The sequence below is a fragment of the Agelaius phoeniceus genome, chromosome 3 (genome assembly GCF_051311805.1).
Source record: "Agelaius phoeniceus isolate bAgePho1 chromosome 3, bAgePho1.hap1, whole genome shotgun sequence".
NCBI classification, from domain to species: domain Eukaryota; kingdom Metazoa; phylum Chordata; class Aves; order Passeriformes; family Icteridae; genus Agelaius; species Agelaius phoeniceus.
The window spans coordinates 3,427,893-3,449,381 of NC_135267.1; the positions used below are offsets into that span (position 1 = coordinate 3,427,893).

At 43.6% G+C, this 21,489-nt stretch overlaps 1 protein-coding gene across 2 annotated transcripts in view; it reads left to right on the plus strand.

Moving 5' to 3' along the window:
* Positions 1-21,489, plus strand: part of MSRA (methionine sulfoxide reductase A) — a 239,439-nt gene that overhangs the window by 89,916 nt on the left and 128,034 nt on the right. For both annotated transcript variants that reach the window (XM_054629434.2, XM_054629435.2), the window contains exon 3: positions 20,613-20,732. In XM_054629434.2, coding sequence (XP_054485409.2) covers positions 20,613-20,732 — 120 coding nt within the window. The remainder of the gene's footprint in view (positions 1-20,612; positions 20,733-21,489) is intronic.

Genomic DNA, 21,489 nt, shown 5'->3' on the forward strand with positions numbered 1-21,489 from the left:
ACTTCAAGAAATTAGTCTTTTCCTCAGCACCATTGTAACTCTTGCATATTTTAAACACATTTAAATGTACTTCTGCATTATCATAACATCATGGAATGGTTTGGGCTGGAAGGGACCTTAAAGATCTCATTGCACCCCCCTGCCATGGACAGGCAAATTATGCTCAGAGATCTGATCAGGTTTCTGTTGAATTTTAATCACTCCTTTTTCTTATCAGCTGCTGCTGCAAGACTCCAGTTAATCCCAGAGCACCTCTGTATTCCCTAGGATTTCTATGTCACCTGATTTCTCCAAGAGGAAGCATCATACATATGATGTGAGCATAGAAACGCTCTTTTTTACCTCCAGTGAAATCTGGCAATAGCTCAGATTTGTAATTACAACACTTTTAAAATGTAGGAGCACATTGAGCTGTATTTGCTTGACATAGAGTGGCTTGTAATGGGATAATTGGTTTCTTGATGTAAACAAAGTGCAGGCAGAAATGGGATGTTAAGGAACTGATAAGGTCTAATTATGGATATTTTGGAGCTGGCAGACGGATCCAGGCCTGGTCACCTTCTGCTCTGCACTTATTAGACAGCAGCACATTCCAGTAATTCCATGGATTATGGAATTGTTATGGATTATTGTTGTGTTTTGCCTGAGTTATTGTGAGTTATTGTGTCCTGTCACAGTTGCATTCCCACTGCTTCCAAAGGTTATTTAAAAATTCAACCAGGGTCCACCAGGATTGTCCAGCGAGGTCTCAGCTGTTCCTTGGGGCTCTTGGAAAACTGAGCTCCTCCAACACAGCCTTCCCTTGGGGGCTTCAACTTCTTCCCTTGGGGGCTTCAACTCCTTCCCATAAAGGCAGGACAGTGTGGTATTTGCTGGGTCCCCAGGACGAAAGGAAGAATTGAGAATCTGACTCCATGTTCTTAGAAGGCTAATTTATTATTTTATGATATGATATTATATTTAGAATACTATACTAAACTATACTAAAGAATAGAGAAGGGATGCTTACAAAAGGCTTAACGAGATACTAATGAAAAACTCATGGCTGACTCCTCAGAGTCTGACACAGCCTGACTGTGATTGGTCATTAAATAAAAAGAATTCACATGAAACCAATCAACCACCCACCTGTTGGATAAACAATCTCCAACCGCATTCCAAAGCAGCAAAACACAGGAGAAGCAAATCAGGTAATTATTGTCTTCATTTTTCTCTGAGGCTTCTCAGCTTCCCAGGAGACGAAATCCTGGCGAAGGGATTTTTCTAGAAAATATGACAGTGACATGATGGGGCTTGGAGCAACCTGGGGTAGTGGAATTTATCCCTGCCCATGACAGGGAGTGGAACAGGATGAGCTTTAATGCCCCTCCAACCCAAACCATTCTGTTTCTGTGGATAAAGGCCTCGTTAGGGCAACTACTCAACTAAAAGAAAATGATTTCCCTTGGAAGTGGGATGATGGGTTCAAGAATAGATAAATCCATACAGGTTTTCTTTTGTCCCCCCTGGAACCGCTGTGGTGGCTGTGTCAGAAGAGGACCAGTGTCAGGAAGTCTTTTGGTCCAGCTGAGTTTTCAATGACTATTTTCACCAGGAAAAGAAAATCACAGGGAACAAAGTTTGGCCCCCAAGAGAAACACCTTTTTTTTTTTTTTTTTTTTGTAGACAGTAAAAATAGAACAAGCAATTTTTCTCAAAGAAAAAGAAAAATAACTTATAACAATGCTACACATTAGAAGATCTTTTATCTCTATCTGAAGAAAATGTAAGACTTGATGATGTTGAAACAGTGTTTGCTCTGACCCAAATGGAGGAGAAACATCCACAGCAATATCATCACATGGTGCAAGGATCATGTTGTGGAAGAATTGGGAGCCAGAGGGAATGTATTGCAGAAGGGGTTCATGTCTCTTGTGTTAATTCTCTTTCAGCATATGGAAAAGAGAAGAAAGTGTATTAATTGTCTGGCCTTGCAGAGTTCTGAGGCATTAATGCTGTCCTGTTTTCAGGAATTAATGCTGTCCTGGTTTTTTCCTGTTTTATAGTGATGGGAAAATGGACACAGCATTTCTGCAGCTGTGCAATGAGAGAAAAAGCCTGGGAAATCAGGGCATAACAAAAGGGAATGGCCTAAAGGGAGGCTGCTCTCTCCCTAAACCAAATTGTGGACTCATTCTTACCTTCCCAGTGTGTTTATTAAAGAAATCTACCCTTAGTTCCCATTTTCCTTTTCCCTCTGTTCCAGACACAGATTTTGTCTGTTTTGTCAATTTTTTATTGCCTCCTTGAGAGGTCTGAAACTCAGCCCAGTTCCCAACCTTTGCTGTGTGGCCCTGGTTCATCATTATTGCAGCCACTGCCTAAACATGGAATCATGGAATGGTTTGGGTGGGAAGGGAGCTTAGAGCTCATCCAGTTCCACCCCTGCCATGGGCAGGGACACCTTCCACTATCCCAGGCTGCTCCAAGCCCTGTCCAGCCTGGCCTTGGACACTCCCAGGGATCCAGGGGCAGCCACAGCTTCTCTGGGCACCCTGTGCCAGGGCCTCACCACCCTCACAGGGAACAATTCCTTCCCAATATCCCATCTATCCCTGCCCTCTGGCAGTGGGAAGCCATTCCCTATGTCCTGTCCCTCCATCCCTTGTCCCAAGTCCCTCTGCAGCTCTCCTGGAGCCCCTTTAGGCCCTAGAAGAGGCTCTGAGCTCCTCTAAGCTCTGGATCCTTCCCTGGATCCTTCCCTTCTCCAGGGGAACATCCCCAGCTCTCCCATCCTGGCTCCAGAGCAGAGGAACTCCTGCCTTTGGAGCATCTCTGTGGATTCCTCTGGTCTCTCTCCAGCAGCTCCATGTCCTCCTGATACTGGATCCCAGATCTGGAGGCAGCTCTGCAGGTGGGGTCTCACCTGAGAGGGGCAGAATCCCCCCCTCCCCTGCTGCCCATCCTGGGGGATCAGCCCAGGACATGGGGGGCTCTGGGCTCCAAGTGCTCCTGGCCAGGGTGTGTCCAGCTTTTCCTTCACCACCATCCCCAAATCCTTCTCCTCAGATCATCTTCTTCCTCACAACCTTGCCTGCAGTGAGATGCTCTGGTTTGCTGTTCAAACCTCTAGGGTTGTTTTTTAAAATCATTGCCAGGGAATGTTCTCTGTTTAGATTTTAAAGCCCAAGCAGAAAAGCCCTGAACTGAAAATTTACCCCTGAACCTGTTGTACAATAAGGTGATAAACACAGAAAAAACCTTAACTCTGGGACCTTTTGAAATAAAAATCTCAATGCTCAGTTTCTCTTGTCCTGTGGAATATCCTGGGCATTGTGCTTTAAATGCTGCTGCTCTGATTTGATGGTATTGTGCATCAGCTTTGTGGGAATGTAAATGGGCAAAGCACGGGGCAAGGAGACCCTGATAAAAACAAAATGCTACAGCTCTGCTCAGTCCTCACCAAAGACATTTCCTGACATTTATAAACACTAATAAGGGACAATAAAATATCCCTAACACAAAGTGAAAGATGTCCTTGATGAACACAACCCTTCAAAGCATCCTTTGCTTTCAAAGGAGCCACATCTCTTTTTCCTTCGGAAAACTAAAGTAATGTGGCCTTCAAACACAATCTCTGTGCTCCTCCATCAGGGAGTTTTTTATGTTAATTTAGGTTTCTTGAGGAAATGAAGAATTCAGCTTTGTGTGGATTGCTGCTTGGAGTGGCTATTGCGCATTAGGGAAGATCTGGGGGTTTTTAAAAGTCAGACTGCAGCTTTTTAATCAGCATCATTCACCTTAAAACAACCTTTTAATTCTGGGATATTGCCACAGAAAAGAGTAGAAGAGACACAGTTAATTTCCATGACTTCTGGGATAGGGCTCAGTGATCTCCAACAGCAGGAATTTTCTTGAGGAAGATAATTATTTTCTTAATTATCTAAATATTAATTTTAAAATTTTAATAATATTTTATTTATTTAGGGATTTAAAAAAAATTAATTTATTGTTTTATTTCCCATGCAAAAAAGGCAGCATGAGCACACTGAGCAATTGCAAAAGCCTTGCAGAGAAGTAATTCCTTGCCTGTGATAAATAGGAGTATATCAATGAGCAGGAGGAACATATGCTTGGCATCATTCTGAGTTGGTTGAAGTTGGAAATAGAAGTAAATTATCCTGTTAATGACTGGAGGCTGCCCTGATCAGATTGATGCTGCTTTGCAGGAGATATATTTGTGTGTGTGTTTGTTTATGTGCCGGGATGGGCACATTTACCATCAGATTTATCCTTGGATTTCTGCTAATAAAGCACAAGAGAGTGGTGACATGGAATAAAACACGTGGAGTGCTGATGATTTATTCTGTTCAGCCACGAAAAAAAATATATAAGAGGGTTTTTGGAGGGGGAAAATGGTGCTGTTTTGATAATTTGAGATATATTGTGACATCCACAAAGTGTTGTCAGCAGATCCTAATGGATTTATCTTCACAAGGCTGCTGACACAGCCTGGAAATTTTAGATCTGGGCATGTTAGACTGAGCAAACAGGGTTCTATATTAAAAAAAATGGATTACTTATTCTTGGGTTATTGAATTTGGGAGAATTTAGAGTGATTTTCCTGATTTTCAGGAGTTTTTCTCACCTGATGAAGTTATTGAAAAAATATATAATTAGATAGATCAAAGATAAAAAAACCTCCACCAACTTTTTAAATACTGGCTCAGAAATATTCCTGAAATGTGGAGGGCTCAATTGGAATAGAAGCCCAGAATTCCAGAAAACTTGGGTTGGAAGGGACCTTAAAGGTCATTTTATTCCATTGGAACTGGATCTCCAGTGACTGTCATGGGAGCTCAGGCACATTTTCTCACATGTGAACACAAATAGTAGAGATTTAAGTGCAGTTGTTCCAAGTTTGCATGAGGTTGGATGGGAAGAATTGCTCCTAGAATTGCTCAGAGAATCCTTTATGTCCCAGTACATATTTATGTTACAATATTTATATTAATAGACATTTATATATAATTTGTATTTATGTATTAAACATATATATGTATTAAACATATATATAATGTGTATTTATGTATTATGTATTACACATTATTTATTCTTTTATTTTGGGTAGTTCTCAGATTATTTTCAATGGCAGTTAATGCTGGCTGGTACAGACTCTGCTTTTCCTGGGTGACAAAAGTCTTTGGTCTTCAGAAAAGAGTAAAAACTCCATCCTTTAAGAGGCTCAAACGGCACCTTATTCCAGATTTTTCTTCTGGAACACCTAACTTTGTTCTCTGTGCAGGACACACTTGGGAAATGAAGGCAAAACCACACTTCAGCCTCTGAAAGAAAGAAACAACATGATCAGTTTTTCAAGCAAGATAAGAGCTAACCACAAAAAAAAAAAAAAAAATTCTGATTTAAGTTGAATGTGAGTAATTCTGAGACAGGCGTAGTTATTTGTTTGTGAGCCAGGAAAAACAGCATGAGTTATGTCAGGCTCGGAGATAAAATTTATTGGTGTGTCATTGGCTTAAATCCAACATTATGCTCATAAATAATCTAATCCTGGTGTGACATATTCCTGCTTGAACCTTGACTGAAAATTATTGAGAGTCATGTAATGAATTATGCAGAAGCAGACACGTGCTCAAGTCAAGGGGATGGAGCTGGAATGCTGGAATGTGTTTGGAATTAGGGGTGGCATCTACAGACAGGGATGGAGAGAGGGCAAGGTGTCCTCCTCCTGTCCAAAGGGGTGACGTGGAGCCTCGTTTGTCTAATGGTCATCCAGCTCTTTTTGACTCTTCTGGGATGGAAAGTGTGGTGAGGAATGTTGTTGTCACTGTGTCTGTCCCTCAGACTCTGCATTTACACCAGTGAGGACATCCCAAGGCTCCAGACAATCCCTGACTCCCAACATCCAGCTGCACAGCAGGATGGGGTTCACTTGGGTGGCTCTATGGGATTTTCCTGAAAATCCAAGAGAGGACAAGTGCAGGGGTTTAAGTGTTAGAATGGTGACACTCGGACTCACCCAATGGGATGGGGTTTATCCCTGGGGTGGATAAAGAGATTTTAATTTTCTTTGCTATCTGGAGACCAATAAACCCAAGATCATTTTACTGCATTAAAGATTTGGGCAAGTTTTTTAGATGTAGAAGGATTTTTGGTCACTCACAGGGTCCCTCTTCACACCATTGTGTCGTTTGCTGGACATCTCAGTCTGAATCTGGGAGTAATTCACCCTGAGTATCCTGGATAACTTGGGCATCCTGGAAAAAGAAGGCTTGAGGGAGACCTCAGAGACTCTTTCAGTGCCTAAAGGGGCTCCAGGAGAGCTGGAGAGGGACTTGGGACAAGGGATGGAGGGACAGAACACAGGGAATTGCTTCCCACTGCTAGTGGGTAGATTAAGATGGGATTTTGGGAAGGAATTCCTGGCTGGGAGGGTGGGAAGGCCCTGGCACAGGGTCCCCAGAGAAGCTGTGTCTGCTCCTGGATCCCTGGAAGGGTCCAAGGCCACTTGGATGGGGCTTGGATCAACCTGGGATAGTGGAAGGTGTCCCTGCCCATGACAGGGGGTGGAACTGGATGAACTTTAAGGTCCCTTCCCACCCAAACCCATCTTTTCATTCCTTGATTAGTCATGAGAAATAATGATTTTAAAATATTTGTGAATCTTTTTCTGCTGGGCAAATTTTACAAACTTGATAAAACATTCCAATAATCATCCCTGACCTGCCTTGAAGCTGCATGTCCATAAAAATCCCCAAAATTCCAAAGGAGATGAAGTGACTGATTGCACAATGATGCTGTAAACGAGACAACAGCTCATTGTGGATGTGTCTGTGGCTTGGCATGTCTCGGGCTCTCTAGCTGGTCAGAGTGACCCCAGGATGAGTTAGAAAGTCTCTTTTCCCAGCCTGGCACTCGAAGAAGGAGTCAGAACTCTTAATTTCTCAGTCTCAAGGTTGTTTATTGTATCTTATCTATAAAATTCTTTCTCCTGTCCAGCCGAGATCCACTCAGCAAGACAGTCAGAGGCACTCTGCTCGCCTTGGTGTTATCTTTTTATACTAAAAACTACGTGTACAATATTTACAATTACTTCCCAATACCTATCACCTATGTTAGACAGTGAGCTTCTACTCTAAACCAATCCAAAAGTGCCAACATCACAGCAGAAGATGGAGGCCAAGAAGAAGAAGGAGAAAGGCTGGGCACACCCAGATCCCTCCATCTTGCCCCCTGAACCCCCATTCTAAAAACCCCAAAAATCTATTTTTCACCCCGTAATAAGTTCACTATCATTCTACTTAAACTGTCGTGGCTTGCAGATCTTCATCTAAGGTTGGTAACTTGCTCCATGGGTCATAATCAAAACCTCAAGGATCTTGGGCTCTGTGCCAGGGTCTCTAAACCCCCTGGCAGGGGTCTGGGCAGTCCAGGACAGACAGAGGGATGTCCAGAATTCCAACAGGCATGGATGTAGGAGATGTGCTTGGGCTCAGGTGGGCTGGGTGCAGAGCGTGGAATGATGCAGCTCCATCCTGGACCACCACAGCTCTTTCCCCATGAGTTATCCCAGCCTGGTTGGATAGCTGCAGTTATCCAAACACATTCCCACAAGGATCTGTGGCAGAGGCTCCCTGAAGTCCAGCTCAGGGTTAGAGGGGCTGTTTATTGCAGCAGGACTGTGCTACCACAGCCCTCCAGCTCAGTCTGGAGGGCACAGGGTGATTTTTTTTTGGGATGTCTAAGGAAACCATGGATCTGGAGAGCTGCAGGTCATGGACTTTGCTGTGAGTGATGGCAATTCCTTTGCTGAGCCATTGGTGCCTCTCTGCCTCAGAGTTTTTTATAGTTCTTTATTTCCAATGCTGCCAGTCCAGGTTTCTTGGGAATGATTGTGCTGCACACATGGGCAAATGACTAACCACATTAATATTTGGCCTCTGTCTGCCCCTCTGGATATAAATTAGTTTTTCTCTAACAATCTACTCTGGTATTTTCTTGAGTAATTATCTTTTGGGTTTTATTTTTTTGGAGATGGGGAGGAAGAGTTATCCTCTTTTGCAAGTAAGAACTCACCATCGTTGCATTGCCTTGCAACAGATGAGAAAATAACCCTTGGAACTTCCATATTTCCATTAAGGACAGCTATGGTTCAAAATAGATCCATTTGAATGATCTAGGTGCTCTTGGAAGGCATTTATTGGTTTGGAAAAGGGTTAAGGGGAAAGGAGGACGAAAGGGCTGCTTGTTGAATTGCTTGTTATATGAATGTAATTATTTTTTTGCTCCTGAGCAATTATAGATTGTAGGTTTAAATAATTGTCAGGGTGCCTACAGCTTTCTGTTGTTGTTTGAAATCTAAGGCTACGAATATAATAAGGAATATGAGATTACTTTTGCTGAATGTGGTCTGGCAGTTCATTTAACTCAGCAATAGTCATCAGAAAAAAAAAAAGGAAAGAAAAGTCAATTTTTCTATTCTTTGCAGTAAACAAACCTTGTAAACAAGTTATTATTTTCTGCAGCAAGGCCCTAGAAGTGATTCCTATTTTGCTGGTAACAAAACGTGGCTCTTTGCTTTTATAAGAGTAGAATATATTTTGTTTTGCTTCTCTCTATCTCAAGCTCCCCGAGGTGGCTTGGGAGATTAGAGAGATTTTCACAAGACAAGGGTAAGGCTTCGGTGTTATTGCAGAGATGGATTTATATGAAATGGATTACACAGCCCTGATGACATCTCTTATTTTCTGTGTATATCAAGTTCTACTTGAGTAGTGGAGCACTAAAGTGTGGCAAATGACCGGGGATGATCTAAAATGAATCTCTGCCAAGCGCTGGAATGCTTGGAGTGAAGGAAGATCACAAAATGATTTGAAAGCCTCAAATCAATGGCTGAACTAAAGATGTGATGCTTTGCAATGAAGCAAATAATCAGCTTGATGATAGGACCGTGTAGCTCTATCTCAATCTCTTCACCACATTATTGTAGCAGAGGTTCTTTTTATCCCTAACAGGCTTTGGAAACATAATATATTAAGAAACTGCTCTCTTCTTGAAAGAATAGAGGAGGGTGGCCAGGTTGAGGCATGATTAGTGACAGAATCTGTGGGCTCATTCTGCTGTGCTCATTCAGATTAAGGTGCTGCACCTGGGTTGGGGCAGTCCCTGGGATCGATCCAGGCTGGGGATGAAGGGATGGAACAGGCCTGGGAGAAGGAATTGGGGGACCTGGTGGATGAGAGCTGGACATGACCCAGCCCAGAAACCTCAGGAGAGGGGGGGATTCTGCCCCTCTGCCCCCCTCAGGTGAGACCCCACCTGCAGAGCTGCCTCCAGCCCTGGGCTCCAGCATCAGAGGGACCTGGAGCTGCTGGAGAGAGTCCAGAGGAGGCACCAGGATGATCAGAGGGATGGAGCAGCTCTGCTGTGGGAAAGGCTGAGACAATTGGGATTGTTCAGCCTGGAGAAGAGATGCTTTAGGGTGACCTACTTGCCCCTCCCAGTACCCAAAGAGAACCTGAAAGAGAGCTGGAGAGGGACTTTGGAATAGGACCTGGAGTAAGAGCACAAGAGGGAATGGCTCCAAACGGACAGGGAATAGATTTAAATTGGATATTAGCAAGGAATCCTTCCCTGTGAGGGTGAGGAGGCCCTGGCACAGGGTGCCCAGAGTAGCTGTGGCTGCCTCTGGATCTCTGGAAGTGTCCAAGGGCAGGCTGGATGGGGCTTGGATCAGCCTGGGATAGTGGGAGGTGTCCCTGCCCATGGTAGGGTGTGGCACTGAATGATCTTTAAGGTCCCTTCCAAGCCAAACCATTCCATGATAAGTTTTGAGTCCATTTTTAGACAATTCAGGGCTAAGCTAAGAACTTCTGAAGCTTTTATTCATCACATTTTCATTGCTCAAATAATTTATTTGGTAGGAGAAATTAGAAGGAGTAAACAAATAGTTCAAGGAATCAGATTTTTGACCATAAATTTTTACATTGTTTTCTGTGTCCTTGGGATGCTTCAGGCGTCATATTTGTGGCCTGGAAACATCAGGTGTCTACAGGACTCCTCAAGATGACTCTTTAATGGATTAGACATGAAACAGAAGCAATTTCAATCCCAACACTTTGCACTTCAGGACTGATTGTCCCTGCTTTGTGAGTAGCTCTTCTTTCCTGCAGGTCAGATCCATTTGTGGTGCAATATTGCTTTGGATGTCAGTCAGTTGTTCATGGAAAATGCTGCCTGTTGATCCCAGCCACAAACATTCAATCAGCTGCATTCCCAAATCCCCAAACATGAAAGGAAACAGGTGTTTATTGCTTTCCCCTTCCTGAATTTTACAGTTTTGTGACAGTTCTCTTTGATGTTTACGGAATGTAGGAATATCAATGACCCTGTAAATAGAAAAAGTCAACTTTTGGGGATGTTTCTCTTTTGTTCTGTGTTTGTACCCAAAACCCAGCACAGTGGAATTCAAATCTGTGGCAAAGGCTTTATGTGCTGTGGGTTTGAAAATAGCAACACCACTAATGATGGAAATCAGCTTCAGAGAGAAAAACTTTTAGAGTCTGAGTTCAGCCTTGAATTCCCAAAGCCTCCTGCTCATCTCATTTTTCCCAGTGCTCCACCTGTCTAAATATAATTGGATTGATGATTTATACAAAGCCAAGTAGACAGATTTTAGTTAATTTTCATGAATGAAACTCGATCTAATCTATGGACTAGACTGGACCTCGACCTGGTCTAGTGGAAGGAGGTGGAATGAGATCAGCTTTAAGGTCCTTTCCAACCCAAACCCTTCTGGGGTCCGTGATGTTTCCATGATCAAAGACCAAATACATTTTTAAGGATGGAAACCTTCAGGACTAAGACATTGAGCTGTTTTTTGGATGAGTTCTCTATTTATTGTTTGGCATTTCTGATTCCTATTCTCCCATGCTTGATCTTCAGAGAATCATGAAATATCCTGAGTTGGAAGGGGCCCACCAGGATCACTGATTGAAATCATGACCTGGCACAGGACACCCCAACAATTCCACCCTGTGCCTGAGAGCATTGTCCAACCCCTCCTGGAGCTTGGGGCCATGACAATTCCCTTGACTCATCCCAAGTTTTACTGAAGGATACAAACCAAGCAAAATACGGGAAGGAAAAAGTTTGAAAATACAGAGTTTTATCAGGTGGTGTTTGTCAACAGACACAAAATCAGAGAATCAACAAGGTTGGAAAAGACCTCTCAGATGATCGAGTCCAACCTTTGAAAGTCACAGGCAAGGCATGAAAAAGAGATTTTTAACAATGACCTGTAACTGGGATCCTTTGGTATTTTTCCAAAGGGGATTCTTTGTTTTGCTTTGGTACCATTCATACCTCAGTTGTGGAGTATTTAAATAATATTTAACATATTATAATTTATATGAAGTTTGATTTGCGGTGATTAGAAACAAAGTCTGTATCCCAAGATTAAGGAAAAAGAGGGAAAAACAGAGGCTCTTGGCTTTCTTCACTCTCACAAGTTCTCCTTCTCTTCCTGAAAAGTGGATTATTGAGATTCTGATTATTCAGATCCACAGGGAACTTCTGGAAGGTCCAGATACTGCTCATGGGTGGAAGTTGAGGTGCACCAATGTTCTCCTGGCTCTGCCAGGTCTGGGGAAGTGTCATAGGCACAGGGATATTCTGGGCCAGCTCTCAAAGGTCTCAAAGTTTGGCCTCTGCTGCTTTTCCAAATTCTCCTTCCAGTGTGTGATGAGAACCTTTCACGTCATCAGAAATGATTTTTTGGCTGGGCTGTATCTTCCAGTTTCTGGGAATTAGGTGCAAGTTTTCCAATAGAGAATTCTGGTGATGGAATTTTATTGTGTGGAGTCACCAGAAAGCAGCTCTCTGGACTTTCAGGAAAAAAATGGTTTAAATATTCCTGCTTTTTGTGTGGGAAAGGATATGGAGGCAGTGAATAAGGCCACCCTGGGAAGTGCTGGGATTCACTGACTTGGGTCTGTCCCTGCTCTCTGCTGGTTAAGCTCAAAATTGCATTGAAATAGGAATATGTGAAACCTCTTGTGTTCTGCCTGGGAAGTTCAGAGCAACTGTGCTCTGTGCCTTATTAACATTCTGGATATTGGCTTCAGCTTTGTTTGAATCCTGTTGAGTTTGTATTATTTATAACTTGTAACATGCTTTAGGATGGGTTTGATAAACACATTTTGAAGTCGTTTTCTGTATCTCCCCATTGCTTTTCCCAGTTTGAGTGCTGTTGTCTTCAAGGGTTTTTTTCCAAAGTCATCCTTCTGACACATTTCCCATGCTGAAAACATGGCAGTTTTTCTCTTGACAGTAAAATATTCCTTCCCTCTGATGATAATCTGCTTTTCCTTTTGCAATAATCTGTTGTGCAGCTTTTATCCAAACATCCATCCGTACACAAACACGTGCCCACGCCCGCGTCCAACGTCAGCAGCCACAGGCAGGAACCAATTTCCTGGGCATTTGTTAATTTGAATGAACATGAGGCTTCTGCTTCTCCTATGGAAAAAAAAAAAAAAGAAGCAAACCCAACAGTTTCACTTGGGAATTCATGCAGTGTGAACAGAACACATCTTGGCAAAACGGTGAGCCAAGAAATTCCTCTTTAGTTGCTCTGTTAGGCAAACTGCATTTTAAATTTCTTGCCCAGGGCTTTGTTTGACTTGCCCCAGGCAAGCTGTTCAACATATTTATCAACCCTGTTGGAGCATTAGAGCCAACGCTCATTGAGGAAGATCATCCTCTTAATGCCATCTGTCATCAGCAGTTTTATTTCTTTCAGCTCAACTTGTTCTGTTTCACCGTTTTTTTCCCCCTATTCCTCCCAACCATTTCTTAGCTGATTGTTTCCCAGTGATCTCAAATATTCTGTGATTGCTCAGATATTCAGGGACTGTTGGATGTTAAACCCCTGAGGGTATCAGTGGGACAATTTTGTTTTAAATCCTGATTGATAACATTAATCCTATATGGATCCAGATGGCTTCCAAAGCACCCTACGTGTCTCAGTGCTGTGCAAAAGATGAGAGTGCATTTCAATCTAACTCTGGAATTCTTTCCAGATCCTCGACAAGAACTTGAAGAAACTCAGAACAAAGGCTCTGGGGTAGTTTCATGCTGTATTTTTATCTTGAGGACGTGGCTTTGATCATTTTAGATTTCCAAGGCCTTAATAAGAGTTGTGTAAGTGCACAGACAGTATCAAAGTGTTCAGCAAAGCTCTATCTGAGGGATACAGCACAACAGAGCTGTATCCCTTCCCAAGGGATTTGGGATCCAGTTTGCTCTCGGATTTGTGTCTACAATCAGAGTGGAGCCAAAGGGACTGACAGGAGTATTTCCCTCTGGAGAACAAAAGTGAATCTTTTGGGAACCTGGTGCTATGGCGTTATTGGTGCTATGGAGTTACATAAAGTCAAGAAAAATTATTGTAGCCAGGAGAACATCCACTGTTGTTAGCTGGGTATGCTGGATGTTCTCCTGGGTTCCCAGGACATTTTTATCTGGTTATCCAAACAGGGAGATCATGGACTCACAAAATGGTTTGGGTGGGAAGGGACCTTAGAGGTCATCCAGTTTCACCCCTGCCATGGGCAGGGACACCTTCCACTGTCCCAGGCTGCTCCAAGCCCTGTCCAACCTTGGACACTGCCATGGATCTAGGGGCAGCCACAGCTTCTCTAGGAAACCTTTGCCTGTGCCAAGAATTCCTTCCCAATATCCCATCCATCCCTGCCCTCTGGCAGTGGGAAGCCATTCCCTGTGTCCTGTCCCTCCATCCCTTGTCCCCCGTCCCTCTCCAGCTCTCCTGGAGCCCCTTTAGGCCCTGGAAGGGGCTCTGAGGTCTCCCTGGATCCTTCTCTTCTCCAGGTGAGCACCCCCAGCTCTCCCATCCTGGCTCCAGAGCAGAGAGGGTCCAGCCCTTGGAGCATCTCCATGGATTCCTGTGGACTCTCCCCAGCAGATCCTCCAGAGATCTGCAGGTTCCCATCACAGCTTCCTTGCCACCTACTTGCCAGTGTTTTCTGGGGAGGGAACACAATGGTGCTCACCAAGGTCTCATCCTGACCTTCCTTAGTGAAGCCAAGGTCCCCTCTTCAGCCTGAGGAGTTCTAAGAATTAATGGTTGCCACGATTTCAGAGCACAGAGCATCAATATCTCTTTGGCTCCATGCTCAGAAATATCAGTACTTGGACTGTCTTCAATCAATCAGCTGTACCAACTGCTCTCCACAGTTTTTTAAGGAGGAAAATGCCAATCACACTCGGCATTTGGCTGAAATGTATGGAATGAGCATTATTCTATAGGGATGGAACTTGCCGAGGCTCAATTTATTCCTTCCAGCTGGGGAAGGACAGGGAGGGGGGGAAAACAAAAAATAAAAAAGAAAAAAAAAATCATTTCAGGTCGAAGCAGCTGAGCATTCCCTTCTCCAGATTTTATAGAGGGAACAAAACCAATAGTATTCAAAATCTGGGCCAAGTCCTGTGCTGGCCAAGGGAAGCAGGATCCTGGCAGCTGTGCCTGCAGCTCCCGGAGATGCTGGCTCGGGCAGGAAGCTCTGAGGTAGTCGGTGGGATGTGCTCTTGGCTGTCCTTTGCTGCCTCAATGTATGGGAGCAGCCTGTGGCTGGATCCTGTGGCACTGGAGCAGCTGGCACAGCCACTGCTCCCAGGGACTCTGAGCAGAGCCTGGCATGAGAGTCTGGAAAGATCCCGTCCCACTCCTTCCTCTCCTCTGCGCATTGGGAAGAGGTTTTCCTCTGCTCTTTGTTCTCCCAGCACGTTTTATTATATTTAAAGCTGACATTTCTCCCCCCTGCCCCCCCACCCCATCCACCCCACACACCCCTCCCAGCTGGTGGAACATATCCCAAAATCCTGCTAACAGAAGGAGGAGCAGGATCCGTGTCCTTTGCAGTTCATCTTCCTCAGCGAGGCATTGCTGGCATGGGAACAGCTCCTTAATCTGCTGCATGGAAAAGTGCCTTGGAGTGTGGGTGTAGGGATGGCAGGCGGCAGGCCAGGAGAGGCTTGGCATGCCAAGGAAATAATGCATTCATTCTTCAAAATATGACAAAAAAAAAAAAAAAAAGGAGTCTTCTGGATGTCCTGTTGGATCTGCTGTGGGAAGGCAGGGAGAGGGAAGGCTTGGAAATAAAGCTGGCAGGAGGGAAAGGTCGGTGAGAAGTCAGGTGTATCTGCACCTGATGCTGTCAGAGAAGGATATTCCTCAAAAATAAAGGACAAAAGGCATTAAAAAATATTGCACAAATGAAAACATTTTATATGTGTACATAATTGGCCAGTACAGAGCACAATGCACCCCTGTGAGTTTCTTTAAATAAATGGAATAAATGGGAGGCTGAGGGTCCCCAAAGCTTCCATTGAGCTCTGGAGTTAATGGGTGTTAATTAGCACAGAATGGGTGCAGCTTGTGAGGCTGGAGTTTGGGTCAGGAGCACCCTTCTGATGCAAATTTACTGCCCGAGCTCATTTGCATAATGGAATCATAAATAGGAATTTACATCAGGGAATCCGCGTGGAGACCAAGGATCATTCAGATATGATAGGAACAGGCATTGGAGAAGAGATCGGAACAAAGGTGAGGAAAGGTTTCCTTTGGAGATCGTGGAGTTCCTTGTGGGATTGGGAGAAAATGTCTGGAATGTTGAATAATTTTCAAATAAGTTTTCCAGTAGGTTTTTTGGTGCTCTTTGATGGCTTCTGTACACAGTACACAAAAAAAGGAATTAACAATATTACAAGCTGTGAACATTATTATGAGGATAGACAACTTTGGAATTAGTAATTTTGTCTGGGATTCATCTCTGCAGCACAGAGTCTTACTGAGCTTGTCAGGTTGGTCATTTTTTATGGATGTGGAAGAGAAATAGACACAAAATCAGACACAAATAACTGTATTTAGGGAGATTTGATTCAACTTCAGATTCAGAGACTCTCAGGGTTTTGTAATGTCTGTGTCTAGGGTAGGGACTGGTTTCACCTGCCTTAAAATATGCAAATGGGACACTCTGGTGTGACCCACCTGGAGCTATTGGATCCCCAGTATCAGGAGGATGTGGAGCTGCTGGAGAGGGTCCAGAGGAGGCCACAGAGATGCTCCAAGGGCTGGAGCTCCTCTGCTCTGGAGAGGCTGGGAGAGCTGGGGGTGCTCACCTGGAGAAGAGAAGGATCCAGGGAGACCTCAGAGCCCCTTCCAGGGCCTAAAGGGGCTCCAGGAGAGCTGGAGAGGGATTTGGGACAAGGGATGGAGGGACAAGACACAGGGAATGGCTGCCCACTGCCAGAGGGCAGGGATGGATGAGATACTGGGAAGGAATTGTTCCCTGTGAGGGTGGACAGGCCCTGGCTGTGGTTGCCCAGAGAAGCTGTGGCTGCCCCTGGATCCCTGGGAGTGTCCAAGGCCAGGTTGGATGGGACTTGGATCAGCTTGGGATAGTGGGAGGTGTCCCTGACCATGTCAGGGTGTGGGACTGGATGATTTTTAAGGTCCCTTCCAACCCAAACCATTCCTGATTCCATGAGTTCCATTTGCCATGTCCAGGGGTGTTTTCCCTGCCCTTTCATGTGTCTCTCCCGAATTCTGTGTCATTTATGTCAGCCTTGTGCACATAGATCTCCTGGATATCCTCAGGCATCTCAAACGATCCCAAATGTCTCCATTTAGGGAAATAAATAAATCCCTGGATGTTGAAGCTCGTGTGCAGCCAACGGAGACCTGGTCAATGTGGTTAATCCATAAAGCTGCTCATCCCTGCTAACACCTGAAGTTCCATTCTGCTCTGTTTGTCTTGGAATATTTCAAATTTTTTTTATCTCTAAGAATGGGGTGCTTATCTCTCTTATCAGACTAGCACTTTGCTTTCATTATTTTAGAAGAATATTTCAGTTTATGCTGACTATTTATTAAGAATATGCAAATTACAGGGTTGCCTATGGAAACACAGGGTCCTTGGTGACAAAAAACCTTGTTCAGAGGATCTATAGGAGTATGGATCCATAAAGAGAATAGCTGGAGAAAATGGATGTGGATGCTGGAAAGGAATATAGATTCTATAATTTAATCCCCAATTGTTTGATTAATATTTTTTCGTAGGGATGCTTGAACATTTAAAGATTCCTGTCTGAATCTGTTTGGGTTTGAAGTTCAAAACCAGAAAAAAAAATTAAAACACCTTTTGAAATTTCAATTAGGAGTCAGTCAAAACCCATCACTATTCTTGTTTTTGTTTTGCAAATTAGCAATTAAAAAGTGACAAATGTCTTCAGTGCTTAAACACTCCTCTGCAATACCCATTATGTTCAAATAAGACTTTTTTTTTTCTAGAAGCATGTTTCCCTGTTTCCTTTTTTTTTTAATTCCTCTTAGGAATGCCTCCGGAAGCTCCCTCTGTAACTCCAAGCTGCACTCACTTCCCCACTACTGGGGATTATGCAAATCTCTTCATGAATAGTTTAAAATCACATTCATGTTTTTGAGTTTTAAATTACAATATGGGTGGCTTATTTTGCTTTTATGGTTCTTTGCCTCCTTTTTTTATTTTTTTTTTTACTTGTTTCCCCCTCAGAGTTTTTATTTAATTCTTTAAATTTATTATTTAAATTATTTATTTCTTCAGTTTCCTTACTAAAGTAGTAATAATTAAGGGACATAAACTTTTTTTTTGTACTGCAAGACCATGTGAAATCTTGAACTGAAATTATTTCCCTGTTTTGGTGATAGTTGTCCACATGAACTATGGCTAGAGGCAGCCAATGCTCTGGAAAGCAGGCACTCCATGAGCTCACGTGTCTAATTCCAGAATATTATGTGGGATTTTATTGTTAATATTTCTCTCCTTATGACAATTTCTCTGTCGAACGTGGCACCACTTTAGCAGAATAACAAACATCAGCTGAATGGATTAATGCTGGGGAAAGCAATTTAGTGCTGGATTGTTGTAAATGATGTCTCTTTACCAGCAGGTTGTTTTATTATGACAAAGATTTCAATTTTATCTGTTCTCGGGGATGGGAGGATTTATTGTTTGTGTGAGGTGGCAGCACACTTGAGAAAATGATGAGAGCAGTTCTTCAGGAGAATAAAATCAGAATAAAATCCCTCTCTGTCCGGGAAAGGGTGGCACAATGAACTCAGGGATCAGCTGGAAGAGGGAAAAATGGAGGAATCCATGATGGGGGCACAGATCATGGTGAAATCCACAGAGTCACAAAATGGTTCAGGTTGTAAAAGCTCTCCAAGATCAAGTCCAGCCATCCCCCAGCACTGTCCAGGCCACCACTCACCCATGTCCCCAAGTGCCACATCCACACAGCTTTTAAATCCCACCAGGCATGAGGACTCCACCCCTACCCTGGAAAGAGGGGTCAGAGATGATTATCAATGAGAGAATCCCAAATAATAGTTATTGATCAGGTCACTGGCCACAGCTCTGATGATCAGGGATTTCAACAGCAACCTTAGGGATTTATTGAGCATTAAAATCCCTGAAATAAAACACCAAGCATGAGCATTTCTGCTTTGTATTTCAAGCTGGGCCTGTATCTGAGCTCAAACCTGAGTTTGGGTTGTCTTCTTAATCTTGGGTTGCTCATTCACACTCAGGTGCTGGCCTAGGAATATGAAGTGGAAGAAAATGTGGATCTGTCCCATTCCTTGGCATGGATGATGTTGCTCCTTGGCCTCCCTTCAATGTGTTTGTCCAGCCAGTGGTAGTTTGCTAAATTGCCTCCAGAGCTGTTCCTGTGAGAACCTCAGCCTCACCTGCTGCAGGCACAGCTGGGATTTTAGGCAGCTGGAGCTCAAGCTTCCCTTGGAATATTAAGGATGCAAAGCACTGAAGTATTAGAGATGGGCAGGAGTTTATTTTCCATGTGTCTCATGCAGATCCAGACTTGGGATTTAAGGAAAAACACCCAAAACAAGTAAAATCACCCTTGGAAGGAGTTTCATACAGCCTTGGTGTTCCCAATTCCATGGGAGTTCCAATGACCCCTCTGCTCTGGAGCCAGGCTGGGAGAGCTGGGGGTGCTCACCTGGAGAAGAGAAGGATCCAGGGAGAGCTCAGAGCCCCTTCCAGGGCCTAAAGGGGCTCCAGGAGAGCTGGAGAGGGACTGGGGACAAGGGATGGAGGGACAGGACACAGGGAATGGCTTCCCACTGCCAGAGGGCAGGGATGGATGGGATATTGGGAAGGAATTCCTGGCTGTGAGGATGGGGAGGCCCTGGAATAGAATTCCCAGAGAAGCTGTGGCTGCTCCTGGGTCCCTGGGAGTGTCCAAAGCCAGGCTGGACGGGGCTTGGAGCCACCAGCCTGATTTAGGTGAGGAACCCAAGTCCAAGGGCTCTGGTTATCTCTGTAATCAAGGGACAATAACTGCAATTTCATCATCAGTTTATATCTTCTGCAGGAATTGTCCTCAGGAGGTTCCTGCCTCTTTCCAGGATCTCCAGGAGCAGCCTTGACTCTAAATTGCTGCAACTTGCTTAAGCACCTGAATTAGAAGTAGAAATCCCAGTTCTGTACTTTTTGGTGCATTAAAACTTATATTTGAAGGTAATTTCTGTGGGTTCAAAGAAGGAACATTGCGAGCCACCAAGGCTGGAGGAGGGGCTGCTCTGCTCTTCTGGTTGTGCTTTGAAGAATCATTTCTGTAACTTTTTACCCTGTCATGTCTGCAGGGTTACCTGGAGAAAACTCTCATGGATCACTGATTTCTGTGGATATAGAAATAGCATATTTAATGTTTAGTTTATTTTTACTGCCTTTATTTCAACTGTTTTAGAAAGGGAATAATAACAGGATGTTACCATTGAAAAGGAAAATTCATTGCTCCAACTTGACAATACTGGAATCTCCGTGACACTCTAAATAAAAACTTTAATAAATAGTCCCTTAAACATTTATTTAAATAAGCCATCAGACAACTGTCAGTGTTGGTGGTGCTTGTTCCTTAATTCCTTTTTACCAGAGGAGGTTTTAATTCAGACCCTTAAACAGTCTGATGTCCTTTGATAATTGGCCATGGAGGCGAATGACTACAAAAATCTTGTCTGAACATCAAATATCTCTGCATAAATTGTTAAGCTGAAGCATTTTTCCCTTTTTATAACATATAATATAATCCATTATTGCTTCCACCTCTGCCTGAAAGCAGAAAATTAAATAACTCTTTTGCCATTAATACAAATTATTGTGTTTTGACAGCTTCCTAATCAGTTCAGGTAAAAATGGTGCTGCACAAACAGCACAATTGCCTTACAAGAAACTATTTTTTGGTGTGTGCATGAGATTTCGCCTTGTTTGGGCCCTCAAACCCTTTCAAGGTTTGTCCTCTGTGATAAATTGATATTCAGAAGCATAAATCAGGCTGTGCTTGAGTCGTGCTCTGATGCAGAATGGATTTCTCTTTATAGTTACCCTATAAATAAACTTGGACAACACTTGACCAGCAGGTCCTGCCTATAGATGTTCCTTCCACTACACCCTGTATCAATTAATATGCAAATGAGTGATTGAGCATTGGCAGATTTTGACCTCTCAATGTGTATTTTGTGCCCTCTTCAGGTATGGGGTGTTTCTGGGGAGCTGAGAGGAAGTTCTGGAGGCAGAAAGGAGTGTATTCCACTCAAGTGGGTTATGCAGGAGGACATACCCCAAACCCTACCTACAAGGAGGTGTGCTCAGGTGAGTCTTTCTTCTTTGGTTTTTAAGGGTCAGGAGTGGACTTCTGAATTATGAATGACAATGAAGAGTGCAATGAGTGACTGCAGTGACTGAGGAGATTTGGGGTTGGATTTACATCCTAAACTGTACTGAAATCTATGGATGCCCATCCCATTGCTGTCTCCTAATAATTAATGAGTCAGTGTATGAAAAAATACTCTGTTCTGATTAATAATCTGTTAATTCTTCACACAGTTCAGTGCACAGTATCCTGCCATTTCCAGGCCAAACCCTTCCATTTATTTTTTACTTACACTACAAAACTCCAATGCAGGTTCTTTCTGTGATCTGAACCACAGAAAGAACCCCTGGCAGCCAACTAATGCTGCTGGTGGAGAAAATCCTGGCTGTCCTGGACACACTTGGAAGTTTTCCTTTGGTTTATTTTCTTGTTAACATTTTTATGCCAAATGCTGACATTGGGGCTTGTTCTTAGTGACAAACTCTCACATGGGCTTCATGCAAAGGGTGTGAAAAGTGACACGAGCAAATAATGGGCACTTGAAGTCCTGTGCAGAGGTGCTGCAAGGCAGCCAAAAAGGCAGAAACTTGCTGGAAATGGTGAAAAGTGGGAAAAGGGATGATTTGAGGTGGAATGGCATGGAATGGAATGGAATGGAATGGAATGGAATGGAATGGAATGGAATGGAATGGAATGGAATAGAAATAGAAATAGAAAATGGGAAGGGAAGGGAAGGGAAGGGAAGGGAAGGGAAGG